The 15,538-nt window shown below is 44.1% G+C and overlaps 1 protein-coding gene across 2 annotated transcripts in view; it reads right to left on the reverse strand.

Moving 5' to 3' along the window:
• The window catches only part of LOC137375171 (serotransferrin-B-like), an 86,618-nt gene that overhangs the window by 62,106 nt on the left and 8,974 nt on the right, over positions 1-15,538 (reverse strand). For both annotated transcript variants that reach the window (XM_068041924.1, XM_068041923.1), the window contains exon 2: positions 12,489-12,646. In XM_068041924.1, the coding sequence (XP_067898025.1) occupies positions 12,489-12,646 (158 nt within the window). The remainder of the gene's footprint in view (positions 1-12,488; positions 12,647-15,538) is intronic.

Genomic DNA, 15,538 nt, shown 5'->3' on the forward strand with positions numbered 1-15,538 from the left:
ATACTACATACTGTTTTGGTCACCTTATTTAAGGTCAGATATATTTGCATTGGAGGCAGTGCAGAGAAGGTTCATGAGGTTGATTCCTAGGATGAAGAGCCTTCTGAGGAAAGATTGAGCAGGTTGGACCTATACTCATTGGAGTTTAGAAGAATGAGAGGTAATCTTATCGAAACATATAAGATTCTGAGGGGACTTGACAGGGTAGCTGCTGACAGGATGTTGCCCCCGTGGGGCAATCTAGAACTAGGGGGCACAGTTTCAAAATAAGGGGTCTCCCTTTTCAGACAGAGATGAGGAGGAATTTATTCTCTCAGCAGTTTGTTAATCTTTGGAATTCTCTACTGCGGAGAGCAATGGAAGGTGGGTCATTGAATATATTCAAGGCTGAGCTAGACAGATTTTTGATCCACAAGGGTTATGGGGAACAGGACAGAAAGTGGAGTTAGGCCACAATCAGTTCAGCCAGGATCTTGTTGAATGGTGGAGCAGGCTCAAGGAGCTAAATGGTCTACTGCTGCTCCTATTTCTTATGTTCTTACGTGCCTGGTATCTGCTCATCACTGAACTCTCTGAGCAACTTCACAAGAATTCTCACTTTTTCTATTATTTTTTCCAAACCCTAACCTCACACTGCCTCATTTTCTCCTGTGCCATCAGCCCTTATATTGCCACTACCCTAATTCTCTTCAGTTTCCAGTAACCCTGCTAACCCTGCATATGATTGTATTCGTCTCCTCCTACAATCCCCAATAACTCACTCAAGTCTCTACCAGCTTGTCTTTTTCACTGAACTCTAAATATTGAATAGTACTATAATCCCCTTGCTTTTAGCTGCTTTTGTGAGTTCTTGCATCCTCCCTTTTCATAGAATCATATCATAGAATGGTTACAGCACAGAAGGAGGCTGGGTTAGCATTCTAGGTGTGGTCTCACCAACACCCTGTTCAGTTGTAGCAAGAGTTCCCTACTTTTACACTCAATCCCCTTGCAATAAAGGCCTACATTCCATTTGTAATCCTAATTGCTTTCTGTATCTGCATACTAACTTTATGTGATTCATGTATGAGGACACCCAGATCCCATGTTTGTGCTGGCTCTCTACAAGATCAACTCACCTAATCCCACTCCCCTGCCTTTTCCCCTTAGCTCTGCATTAGTTTTCTCTTCAGATAATTATACAGTTCTCCTTTGAAGGCCTTGATTGAATCTGCCTCCACCACACTCTCAGGCAGTGCTTTCCAGACCCTAACCGCTTGCTGCATAAAAAGGTTTTTCCTCATGTTCCCATTGCTTCTTTTGTCAATCAACTTAAATCTGTGCCCTGTAGTTGATCGTTCTGCCAATGGGAACAGTTTCTTTCTATCCACTCTGTCCAGACCCTTCATGATTTTGAACACCTCTATCAAATCTCCTCTTAATCTTCTCTTCTCCAAGGAGATCAGCTCCAGCTTCTCCAATCTATCCACATAACTTAAGTTCCTAATCACTGGAACCATTCTCGTGAATCTTTTCTGCACCCTCTCTAATGCCTTCTCATCCTTCCCAAAGTGCAGTGCCCAGAAATGGATGCAATACTCCAGCTGAGGCCGAACTCGTGTCAACGTAACCTCCTTGCTTTCGTACTCTTTGCCCCTATTTATAAACTCCAGGATCCCATATGTTTTATTAACTGCTTTCTCAACCTGCCCTGCTACCTTCAATAATTTGTGCACATATACACACAGGTCCCTCTGCTCCTGCACCCCCTTTAGAATTGCACCCTTTAATTTATAGTGCCATTCCTCATTCTTCCTACCAAAATGAATCATTTCACACTTCTGTGCATTAAATTTCATCTGCCACTGGACCGCCCATTTCATTAGCCTGTCTAAGTCCTCTTGAAGTTTATCACTATCCTTCTCACAGTCCACAATACTTCCAGGTTTTGTGCCATTTACAAATTTTGAAATTGTGCCCTTTACACTCTAGGTCATTAATATCAAACAAGAAAAGCAGTAGTCCTAACATCAGCTCCTGGGGAGCCCCACTATATATACCTTCCTCCAATCTGAAAAACAATCGTTCACAACTACTCACTGTTTCCTGTCACTCAGTCAACCTCATATCTATGCTGCCACTGTCCCTTTTATTCCATGGGCTTTAACTTTGCTGACAAGCCTGTTCCATGGAAATTTATCAAATGCCTTTTGGAAGTTAGACCACATACACCACATCAACCGCATTACCCTCATTAACCCATTCTGTTACCTCATCAAAAAACTTAAGCAAGTTAGTTCAACACAATTTGACCTTAACAATCTGTGCTGGCTCTCATTAATTAATCCACATTTGTCCAAATGACTGTTAATTTTTTCCCAAATTATCTTTTCTAAATGCTTTCCCACTACTGAGGTTAAACTGTAGTTGCTGGGCTTATCTTTACACCCTTTTTTGAATGAAGGTGTTACATTTGCAATTCTCCAGTCCTCTGGAACCACCCCTGTATTTAAGGAGGATTGGAAGATTGTGGCCAGAGCTTCTGCAATTTCCTTCTTTCGATACCCTTACTGCCCTCAGTATCCTTAGATGCATTTCATCCGGCCCTGGTGACATATCAACTTTAGGTACAGCTTGCCTTTCTAAAGGCTCCTTTTATACAATTTTTAGCCAATCTTGTGTTTCAATTACCTCCTCTTTCATTATGACCTGGGCAACATCTTCCTTGATAAAAACAGATGCAAAGTACTTATTTAGTACCTCAGCCAGGCCCCCTGCTTCCATGCGTAAATCCCCTTTTTAGTCCCTAATTGGCTTCATGCCTCCTTTTGCCACCCATTTACTATTTATATGCCTATAGAAGACTTTTGGATTCCCTTTTATGGTGGCTGCCAGTCTCTTCTCATACTCTTCATTTGCTGTTCTTATTTCTTTTTTCACTTCCGCTCTTAACTTTCTACATTCAGCCTAGTTCTCAACAGTATTATCCACCTGAAATCTGTCATACACACACTTTTCCTGCTTTATCTTATACTCCTTCACTGGCATCATCCAAGGAGCTCTGGATTTGTTTATCCTACCTTCCCCCCTTCATGGGAATGTACCTCGATTGTACCTGAACCATCTTCTCTTTGAACGCAGCCCATTGTTCCGTTACTGTTTTGCCTGCCAATCTTTGATTCCAATTTACCTGGGCCAGATCCGTTCTCACCCCACTGAAGTGGCCCCTGCCCCCCCCCCCCCCCAATTAATTATTGTTACCCTGCATTGCTCGTTTTTCTATTCTATAGTCAACCTAAAATTTATGATACGATAATCACTGTCCCCTATATGTTCCCCTACTGACACTTGATCCGCTTGACCCACCTCATTCCCCAGAACCAGAGCCAGCAATGCCTCTTTCCACATTGAGCCAGAATCATATTGATCCAGAAAATTCTCCTGAACACACTTCATAAACACTTGACCCTCTCTGCCCTTTACATTATTCCTATCCCAGTCTATATTGGAATAATTTAAGTCCCCCATTATAACTACTTTATAGTTATTGCATCTCCCTATAGTTTCATTGCAAATTAGTTCCTCTATATCTTTCCCACTAGTTGATGGCCTGTAGGATATACACAGTAGTGTAATGGTGCCTCTATTCTTTCTTAGCTCTAACCAAATAGATTCTGTCCTTGACCCCTCTAGGACATCCTCTCTCTCCAGCACTATAATGTTCTCCTTAATCAATACAACCAACCATCCTCCTTTCTTTCCTTCCCCATCTTTCCTGAACACTTTGTTTCCAGGAATATTTAGTACCCTGTCCTGCCTTTTTTGGACCAGGTCTCCATTATCGCCATGGCATCATATTCCCAGGTGGCTATCTGTGCCTGCAGCTCATCAACCTTATTTGCCACAATCTGGACATTCACATACATGCATAGTAAATCTAATTTGGACCTTATTTCATTCCCTATTTTTTTGACCTCACCTAATACCATCCTATTTCCTAAGTTAGTGCTATCTGTCTCCTGTTATGTTTTTTGATCAACATACAAATTTCTTATGTCTTCCCCATCTATTTTAGCTGTGTTTTTTTATGTAAACACCCCATGGCATATACAGCTCTTAGTTTCTATTCTCATTTCACTTTACTTGTCTCCTCACCTTTTAATTTTACTTTTTAGCTGCTCCCCCATTTAAATTTTGGCCTGTCTAGATCCCATACTCAGATGAAGTGCTGCCCCATTTCTGATTTTATTTTTGAAACTTGGCATTCAAGACATTGACAGCTGCTGAGGGAATCTGTCACCTGATTTTAATCTATTGCCGTTCTTCAGCATCTGCTGGATTGTTTTTCATGATTACAGAAACGTTCTCAAGAAAACAGCCACACAAGTTGACCAGAATTCTCTGTTGTTTTTATTCAGTGATGTCAGTGTCGCTGGCAAGGTCAGCATTTATTGCCCATCCCTAATTTCCACTGAGAGGGTGGTGGTGAGCCACCTTCTTGAACTGCTGCAGTCGATGTGATCTATGTACACCCAGAGTGCTGTAGGGAGAGCGTTCCAGGATTTTGACCCAACGGCAGTGAAGAAACAGCAATATAGTTCCAAGTGAGGATGGCTTGTGACTTGGAGGAAAACTTGCAGGTGACTGTGTTCCCACGTGTCTGCTGTAATAATAAAACCAGATGATTCGGTGCCTACGCTGCATGTCACTTGAAAGTGGAAGTGGCAACAGAGAATCAACAACTTGCACTTATGTCGTGCCTTTAATATTGAAGATGTCCCAAGGTGCTTTACCAATGCATAAGAGTAAAAAGGATCGTGAGCCAAAGCAGGTAATAGGAGATGACCCAAAGCTTGACAAAGGAGGTTGGTTTTAAGGAGGGTCTCAGAGATGGAAGGTGTACAGTGAGGATTTACCAGGAATTTTCCACATTGTTGGGTTGCTGCCAGTGTTGTAGGTGTTCTTAAACAGCTTGACTAAGGGTGCAGGTAGTTCTGGAGCAGAAGTCTTCAACACTACAGCCAGGATGCCATCAGGGTCTATCCCTTTGCTGTATCCAGTGAGCTCAGGGTATCTTGATATCATGAGGCGTGAACCAATTTGTTTTTTTTATTATTCATTCAGGGATGTGGCGTCGCTGGCCAGGCCAGCATTTATTGCCCATCCCTAATTGCCCTTGAGAAGGTGGTGGTGAGCTGCTTTCTTGAACCGCTGCGGTCCATTTGGAGTAGGTACCCACAGTGTTGTTAGGAAGGGAGTTCCAGGATTTTGACCCAGTGACAGTGAAGGAACGGCGATATAGTTCCAAGTCAGGATGGTGTGTGACTCGAGGGGAACTTGCAGGTGGTGGTGTTCCCATGTATTTGCTGCCCTTGTCCTTCTAGATGGTAGAGGTCACGGGTTTGGAAGGTGCTGTCTAAGGAGCCTTGGTGCATTGCTGCAGTGCATGCAGATGGTACACACTGCTGCCACTGTGCGTTGGTGGTGGAGGGAGTAAATGTTTGTAGATGGGATGCCAATCAAGCGGGCTGCTTTGTCCTGGATGGTGTCGAGCTTCTTGAGTGTTCTTGGAGCTGCACCCATCCAGGCAAGTGGAGAGTATTCCATCACACTCCTGACTTGTGCCTTGGGGAGTCAGGAGGTGAGTTACTCGCCTCAGGATTCCTAGCCTCTGACCTGCTCTTGTAGCCACGGTATTTACATGGCTACTCCAGTTCAGTTTCTGGTCAATGGTATCCCCTAGGATGTTAATGGTGGGGGAATCAGCGAAGGTAATGCCGTTGAATGTCAAGGGGAGATGGTTAGATTCTCTCTTGTTGGAGATGGTCATTGCCTGGCACTTGTGTGGTGCGAATGTTACTTGCCACTTATCAGCCCAAGCCTGGATATTATCCAAGACTTGCTGCATTTCTACACGGACTGCTTCAGTAACTGAGGAGTCACAAATGGTGCTGAACATTCTGCAATCATCAGCGAGCATCCCCACTTCTGACCTTATGATTGAAGGTAGGTCATTGATGAAGCAGCTGAAGGTGATTGGGCCTAGGACACGACCCTGAGGAACTCCTGCAGTGATGTCCTGGAGCTCAGATGATTGACCTCCAACAACCACAACCATTTTCCTTAGTGTTAGGTATGACTCCAGCCAGCGGAGGGTTTTCCCCCTGATTCCCATTGACCTCAGTTTTGCTAGGGTTCCTTGATGCCACACTCGGTCAAATGCTGCCTTGATGTCAAGGGCAGTCACTCTCACCTCACCTCTTGAGTTCATCTCTTTTGTCCATGTTTGAATCAAGAATGTAATGAGGTCAGGAGCTGAGTGGCCCTGGCGGAACCCAAACTGAGCGTCACTGAGCAAGTTAATGCTAAGCAAGTGCCGCTTGATGGCAGTGTTCATGACACCTTCCATCACTTTACTGATGATTGAGAGTAGGCCAATGGGGCGGTAATTGACCGGGTTGGACTTGTCCTGCTTTTTGTGTACAGGACATACCTGGGCAATTTTCCACATTGCAGGGTAGATGCCAGTGTTGTAGCTGTACTGGAACAGCTTGGCTAGGGGTGCAGCAAGTTCTGGAGCACAGGTCTTCAGTACTATTGCTGGAATATTGTCAAGGCCCATAGCTTTTGCAGTATCCAGTGCCTTCAGTCATTTCTTGATATCACAGGGAGTGAATTGAATTTGCTGAAGTCTGGCATCTGTGATGCTGGGGACTTCAGGAGGAGGCCGAGATGGATCATCAACTCGGAATTTCTGGCTGAAGATTGTTGCAAATGCTTGAGCCTTATCTTTCACACTGATGTGCTGGGCTCCCCCATCATTGAGGATGGGGATATTTGTGGAGCCACCTCCTCCAGTTAGTTGTTTAATTGTCCACCACCATTCACGACTGGATGTGGCAGGACTGCAGAGCTTAGATCTGAGCCGTTGGTGATGGGATCGCTTAGCTCTGTCTATCGCATGCTGCTTATGCAGTTTGGCACGCAGATAGTCCTGGGTTGTAGCTTCACCAGGTTGACACCTCATTTTGAGGTATGCCTGGTGCTGCTCCTGGCATGCCCTCCTTTACTCTTCATTGAACCAGGGGGATATGCCGGGCCATAAGGTTACAGATTGTGGTTGAGTACAATTCTGCTGCTGCTGAGGGCCCACAGCGCCTCATGGATGCCCAGTTTTGCATTGCTAGATCTGTTTGAAATCTATCCCATTTAGCACGGTGGTAGTGCCACACAACACGATGGATGGAATCCTCAATGTGAAGGCGGGACTTTGTCTCCACAATGACTGTGCGGTGGTCACTCCTACCAATACTGTCATGGACAGAAGCATCTGCGGCAGGCAGATTGTTGAGGACGAGGTCAATTATGTTTTTCCCTCGTGTTGGTTCCCTCACCACCTGCCGCAGACCCAGTCTAGCAGCTATGTCCTTTAGGACTCGGCCAGCTAGGTCAGTAGTGGTGCTACCGAGCCACTCTTGGTGATGGACGTTGAAGTCCCCCACCCAGAGTACATTTTGTTCCCTTGCCACCCTCAGTGCTTCCTCCAAGTGCTGTTCAACATGGTGGAGTACTGAGTCATCAGCTGAGGGCGGACGGTAGGTGGCAATCAGTAGGAGGTTACCTTGCCCATGTTTGACCTGATGCCATGAGAGTTCATGGGGTCCGGAGTCGATGTTGAGGACTCCCAGGGCAACTCCCTCCCTACTGTATACCACTGTGCCACCACCTCTGGTGGGTTTGTCCTGCCAGTGGGACAGGACATACCGAGGGATGGTGATGGCAGTGTCTGGGACATTGTCTCTAAAGTATGATTCCGTGAGTATGACTATCAGGCTGTTGCTTGACTAGTCTGTGAGACAGCTCTCCCTACTTTGGCACAAGCCCCCAGATGTTAGTAAGGAGGACTTTGCAGGGTCGACAGGGCTGGGTTTACCGTTGTCGTTTCCGGTACCTTGGTCGATGCTGGGTGGTCGGTCCAGTTTCATTCCTTTTTATTGACTTCGTAGCGGTTAGGTACAACTGAGTGGCTTGCTAGGCCATTTCAGAGGCCGTGTAAGAGTCAACCACATTGCTGTGGGTCTGGAGTCACGTGTAGGCCAGACCAGGTAAGGACAGCAGATTTCCTTCCCTAAAGGATATTAGTGAACCAGGTGGGTTTTTACAACAATCGACAATGGTTTCATGGCCATCATTAGACGAGCTTTTTTAATTCCAGATTTATTAATTAAATTTAAATTCCACCTTCAGTTTGAGGACTGACATCTGTGATGCTGGGGAACTCAGGAGAAGAGTGAGATGGATCATCCACTCAGCATTTCTGGTTGAAAATGGTTGCAAACACTTCAGCCTAGTCATCAACCTAGACACTGGATATGACAAAGGCACACTCAGCCCAGTTGACCCTGAAAGGTCCTCCTCCCTAACATCTGGGGACCTGTGCCAAGATTGGGAGAGCTGTCCCTCAGACTCGTGTCATGCTAGGCCCCCAACAGCCAAGAATGAGGCACATTAGCTTTGTCGTGAATATTGATTTTAAACTGCTACTGGAGTGAAGAAAGGACTTGATAAACATATCAGCCGTGGCTGGAAAAGACATTTGCATATTAACAGATGGTGATTGGAAGGACAAGGACCATTCCCTCACACATTCAACCCACAATGGACCTTGATCACCAGATACTGCTAAGGTGATGCAAACCAAGATGTGGTCAGATCAATTAGTCACATGACTAACCTGCTTGGAAACCTGGGTTTTTCTGAATTGTACAAACGGTTTGAACTGAGAGTGTCTGTTTGCTCCTGGACTGAGAAGATCTCTCCTGTCTGCTTCTATCTCTTTCTCACAAGCCTCTGAATCCACTGAAGCCACATGAACCCCAAGAGAGAAAAGTCTCCTACAGCAAACAAGGTTTAAGAAGAATACTGGGCCCCAACGAAAAGCAAGATCTACCTACAATCAAGGACTCTACAGTGAGCTCGAAGAACCATAACAAAAACTCTTCAAATATTGCCTTAAACTTTTCCACTTTATTTTTCTTCTGCTCTTTTATGTCTCTATTTGCATATGTGTGTCACCTATGCTTGCTAGTGTGGGCGCATCGTGTATCCGTAGACGTTAACTGAATTAGAGTTTAAGTTTAATAAATTTCAACTTTTCTCCTTTAAACCTAAGAAAGCCTATTTGTGCTGGTTTGTTTGCCTTATAATTGGAAAGTGGTGAACAAGGATTCACCAAGGGGGTGGGGGAGGGGGGGGGGGTAGGTGGTGGTGGGGCTAAAAACACAGTGTGTTTAAAAATAAAACCCTGTTACAGTAAGACCAGGTAAAGGCTGAAAGGGAACCCGAGACCTCTTTCTCACCGGGTCGTGACACTAGTCAAACAACAGCCTGATGTAATCAGACTCAGACTCATATCTTACAGCAAACAACACAGATTCCTCCATAACCATCCCTGGATGTCCTGTGCCACCAGCAGGACAGACCCACCAGAGGTGGCAGTATAGTGGTATACAGACAGGAGGGAGCGACCCTGGGAGTGCTCAACATTTACTCTGGACCCCATGAAGTCTCAAGGACAAACATGGGCAAGGAAACGTCCTGCTGATTACCACCTAGTACCCTGCCTCAGCTGACGAATCAGTACTCCTCCATGTTGAAGCCCACTTGAAGAACACATTGAGGTAGCAAGGGCACAGAATGTACTCTGGGTGGGGTCTCCACTGTCAATCACAAAAGTGACTCGGTAGCACCACTACTTACCGAACTGGCCAAGTCTTGAAAGAAATATCTGTCAGATTGGGACTGCAACAGGTGGTGAGAGAACCAACAAAAGGGAAAAACCTACTTTTTCTTACCAATTGACCTGTCACAGATGTCTATGACAGTATTGGTAGGAGTGACCACTGCAGAGTCCTTATGGAGACAAAGTTCCATCTTCACACTGACAAAATCCTCCACTGCGTTTTGTGGCACTACCACCATGCTAATAGATTCAGAACAGAGCCAACAACTCAAAACTAGGCATCCATGAGGCACTGTAGGCCAGGAGGTAGAATTGTATTCAACCACAATCTGTAACCTCATGGCCAGGCATATCCCCACTCTACCATTACCATCAAGCCGAGGGACCAACCATGGCTCAATGAGAAGTGTAGGAGAGCATGCCAGGAGCAGGCATACCTAAAAATGAAGTGCCAACCTGTTGAAGCTACAACACAGGAGTAAACAGCAGAAGAAGCATGTTATAGACAGACCTATGTGATCTTACAATCAGCAAATCATATCAAAGCCCTGCAGTCCTGCCAGTCATGAATGGCGGTGAGCAATTGAATAACTGACTGGAGGAGGAGTCTCCATGAACATCACCATCCTCAATAATGGCGGAAGCCAACACTTGAGTTCAAAAGATAAGGCTGAATTATTTGCAACCATCTTCAGCCAGAAGTGCTGAGTGGATGATGCATCTCATTCTCCTCCTGAAGTCCCCAGCATCGCAGATGCCAGTCTTCAAACAAATCGGTTCACTCCTCGTGATATCAAGAAATGCTGAGTTCACTGGATACAGCAAAGGGATAGACCCCAACAACATCCTGGCTGCAGTGCTGAAGACTTCTGCTCCTAGCCCCTAGCCAAGCTGTTCAAGTACAGCTACAACACTGGCAGCAACCCGACAATGTGGAAAATTCCTGGTAAATCCTCATTGTATAGCTTCCATCTCTGAGGTCCTCCTTAAAGCCAACCTCTTTGATCAAGCTTTAGGTCACTTCTCATATTACCTGCATTGACTCACCATCCTTGTATTTTCTTATGCATTGGTAAAGCACCTTGGGTCATCTTCAATATTAAAGGTGCTGAATAAGTGCAAGTTGTTGATTCTCTGTTGCCACTACTACCTTCAAGTGACATGCAGCGTAGACACATATCAAGACTGTATGCAAAAGGGCCCAAATAGAACCACCCTCCTTTGGTGCATGGTTGTGGTTGTTGGGACACTAAATATCTCAGCCCCATGATGTCACTACAGGAGTCCCTCAGGGCAATATCCTAGGACCAACCAGCTTCATCAATGGCCTTCCTTACATCATAAAATCAGAAGTAGGAATTTTTGCAGTTGATTAGTGTCAGATAATGGAGCAGTCCGTGCCCACATTTTTCTATGGTTTTATGGTTCTATGGTTGTACATGCAGTAAAACCTGGTCTGCATTCAGGCTTGGGATGATAAATGGTAAGTGACATTTATGCCACACAAGTGCCAGACAATGACCATCTCCAAATAGAGACATTCAACAGCTTTACCATCAATATCTTACAGGTCACATTGACCAGAAACTGAACTGGACCCGCAACAGAAATACTATGGATACAAGAGCAGATCAGAGGCTGGGTATTCTGTGGTGTGTGATTCACATCCTGATTCCCAAAGCCTTTCCAACATCTACAAGGCACAAGTCAGGAGTGTGATGGAATACTCTCCACTTGCCTGGCTTAATGTAGCTAATCCAGAAGAAAGCAGCCCACTTGATCGGCATCCCATCCATAATCTTAAACGTTTAACACTGTGGGCGGCACAGTGGCGCAGTGGTTAGCACTGCAGCCTCACAGCTCCAGGGACCCGGGTTCGATTCTGGGTACTGCCTGTGTGGAGTTTGCAAGTTCTCCCTGTGTCTGCGTGGGTTTTCTCCGGGTGCTCCGGTTTCCTCCCACAAGCCAAAAGACTTGCAGGTTGATAGGTAAATTGGCCATTATAAATTGTCACTAGTATAGGTAGGTGGTAGGGAAATATAGGGACAGGTGGGGATGTTTGGTAGGAATATGGGATTAGTGTCGGATTAGTATAAATGGGTGGTTGATGGTCGGCACAGACTCGGTGGGCCGAAGGGCCTGTTTCAGTGCTGTATCTCTAATCTAATCTAATCTATATTGCCGTTCCTTCATCAGCCACTGGGTCAAAATCCTGGAACTCCCTCCCTAACAGCACTGTGGACGTCCCTACACCACACCGACTGCAGAAGTTCAAGAAAGCAGCTCAACGCTATTTTCCCAAGAGCAATTAGGGATGACTAACAAATGCTGGATTTGCCAGTGATGCCCACAACCAGTGAATGAAAACTGACAAAAAATTTCCTTTACCATGTCTATAACTTGTTAGCACCCCACTGTGCCATTCTGAACAATTAGACCAATTTTCTGTCACCATCTACAGCCCTTTAAAGCTGTCACTGCATCACCGAGATTTGATCATCCCAACCAAATGTTCTACAACCAAGGTTGGTGAGAAAGCTGTGCTTTTGCAGTAGTCCAGTCAAGTGATCAAGAGTCCCATAGCAAAATTTGGCACAGCACATGCGATACATGCAATGGTTTTGTCCAACCCAATATTTCCAGGATTGCTAATGTTTCTAGTTAATTAGATCCATCTGGTTAATTATTCAGATCAGCCTGAAAAACCTTTAATAAAATAAGAAGACCACAATCACCACATCTATATTTGAATAAATTTGAGCCCTACCTTAATAGCAGTCAAACAACTTTCAGGATTTTCCTTCACTATACAACGGAAGTCAAAGTTCTCAAATTGCATTCCTTTTTTCAAGTCAGTGCATTTAGTATGCTCTTGTTCAGAGACTGTACACCATCTGATCAGTGGATTAGCAGCAAATGAAAGGGCTGGGGAAAAAATGAACAACGTAATACAGCAATTGTACTGTAGGGAGAAATTGCACAGCAATTATGAGAGAGAAGGAACAATAATTATAGAGAGGGGAAAGATACAGATACTGGATGTAACAAGAAGCTTTTTATGTTGTCTGATGCATGGAGTTCTGTTGAATGAAGATCTCAAACAGGTTTATTAACAGCTAACAAGTATATACTGTGCAGAGGTAACTATTTACAGGACTTGCCTCTTGGTGTTACAGTTACAAAGTGAGATTGGCATGTAGTCACATGACATCTGGTACTCAGCTCATTAGCATACTAGGATCTTAAAGGGACATCACTCTTAAAGGCAATCACACAACACTGGACAGTGATTTTATGGAGGGAGAGAGAGACATCAGCAACTATACAGTAGAGGCAAAAAAACACAGCAATGATACGGGCAAACCAGCAAAGCAATTATGTAGGGAAAAGTGAAAGGACAATGGGTACACAGGTTGACTGCGTAAGGAGGTGAATGTACAGGGGAGAGAGCACAATGATTATACAGGGGAGAGAGTACCATGATTGTACAGGGAGAGGGCACAGTGATTGTGCAGGGGAGGGAGCACAGTGATGGCACAGGAGGGAGAGCACAGTGATTTACAGGGGAGAGAGCACAGTGATTGTACAGTGAAGAGCACAGTGATGGTACAGGAGGGAGGGCACAGTGATTGTACATGGGAGAGGGCACAGTGATTGTACAGTGGAGAGCACAGTGATGGTACAGGAAGGAAAGCACAGTGATTGTACAGGGGAGAGGGCACTGTGGTTGTACAGGGATGAGTACAGTGATTGTACAGGGGAGAGCACAGTGTTTAAACAGGGGTGAGAACACAGTATCATGCTGACATGAAGTGCAGCTATTGAAAATACAAGAACTCAAATTGAAGAGTTATAAAAATGGACTTTACTTTTAAAAAGTGGACTTCAAAAGATGGCTGCCAAAGGTTAAAAGACCTGGCTTTTTCTATTCAAACTGCCTTAAAGTCTGGCAAGGATAAAAGGAAATAGTCAAAGCTAAGAGGCGTCAATTACACCCATTCTGAACCCATCAAGGGACATTTTTGAATTGAATGGGTTATTCTGAAACAAAGAAGGTGTGAAGTAGCCATATTCTGGGCCATTGTCAGAGACCACAAAAAGGAAGATCTATTTCTCCCAACAGAGGCAAGATGTGAAACAATTTTTGACCTTAAAAGTAGCTGTCTGGAAAGAGAGAGGGAGACCTAGAAAAATATCTCTTGAAAGCTTGTCTAGCTGAGAGCTGGGAGAAAATCCAGCAAGGCAGAGCAAAGGCGCCCTGCTGTGAGTTCTACACTTTAACTTGTGCAGCAGAGAACTGAAAGTGATCTACTGTCCCTAAATTGAAGATCCAGCTACCAAAGAAATCTACAAACACCCCAAGCCTGCAACGTTAAAGAGAAATTGACCTCTGAGAAGATTCAACAGGTTTACCGTGAATCCCAAAACCCTGCCTCACTTCAAACCACTTAACTCTTTTCCTCTCTATCTATCTCTTCTTGTGTGTGTGTGTGTGCAAGTGAGCGCATGTGCGGGTATGGTTCCAGGAATGAAAATATTGCTCAATAAATAGTTAATCTTCTGTTTTAAACCTACAAGAAAACTTATCGCTGTGCGTTTATTTGACAAATAAAACAAAAAGGGTAAAAATCCTCGTAACAAAAACACTTGCTGCAGCCAGTTGGGAATTGAACCTGAGGGGTGTGGGAACCACTCACAGTCCTCACCACATGGCTAGAATAAATTAGGGGCTTGTCCGGGATCTGAACTTCAGATAAGTGAGAGATTTGAAAATGGGAGGAAAATTGATCTCTAAAATCGTGGAAACGTAAACAAACAGGTTTTCTTATATTCTTTTTTTTTCTCTACGGTGCTAGGAACAAAAAGATGGAACATTTAATGCTAAAGAGTTTGTAGAGCAGGGGAACATATCTCACGATAAATTAAATAAATTAAATACTGAAGATTGAAAAGCTTAACTGCAGAGGTGGGAAACACTTTCAAACAAAAAACAAAGAAACCTGAACTGGTAAACACTCTAGCTAACCATTTTAACTTACCCCTGAACCAGAAAAGGATAGCATGGATTCTGAATCTGACAAAGTTACCCTACCTAAGATTCAAATGCAAAGGGACCCTGCTATGCGCGAATCACAATTCAAAAGGAAAAAGAAGAGAGTTTTGGCTTCAAAAGGAGGGAGAGGAAAGAGAGTTTCAGTTGAATAGAGAGAAAGTACAATTCCAGAGGGTTGAGTTTCAAAGGCTGCAAACCCAAAATGAGAATGCTGTTGCAATTCAAACAGTATCCCCAATTCGGAACAAAATTTTGTTTTTACGAGACACTCAAGACTAGTGCCAAAATTTAATGAGGAGGAGATTGAATCATATTTTATCTCCTTTGAGAAACTAGCTACCAAGCTAAAATTCCCGAAAGAATTTTGAACTCCCCTATTACAAGGCGAGACGGTGGGTAGAGCTCATCAAGCTTTTTCCCTGTTATCAGAAGAGAGTTCCTTTGATTATGAACAAACTAAAACTGCAATTCTAAATGCCTATGAGTTAATACCCAAAGCCTATAGACAGAAATTCAGACATGCCAGGAAAAGACCCACACAGACTTACATTGAAAGAATTAAACATAAAACTTTTGATCACTAAATACGATCTCTCAAGCTAGAACCCTCATATGAAAATTTGAGAGAAGTAATGTTGTTGGAAGAATTTAATAATAGCATATCTGTTTGTATAAGGGTCCACATTGAAGAACAAAGAGTTACAAGGGTAAGAGAAACCACGGAAATGGCTAATAATTATATGTTAATACACAAAACCCTAACT

Source organism: Heterodontus francisci, chromosome 11, assembly GCF_036365525.1.
Source record: "Heterodontus francisci isolate sHetFra1 chromosome 11, sHetFra1.hap1, whole genome shotgun sequence".
Lineage (NCBI taxonomy): Eukaryota > Metazoa > Chordata > Chondrichthyes > Heterodontiformes > Heterodontidae > Heterodontus > Heterodontus francisci.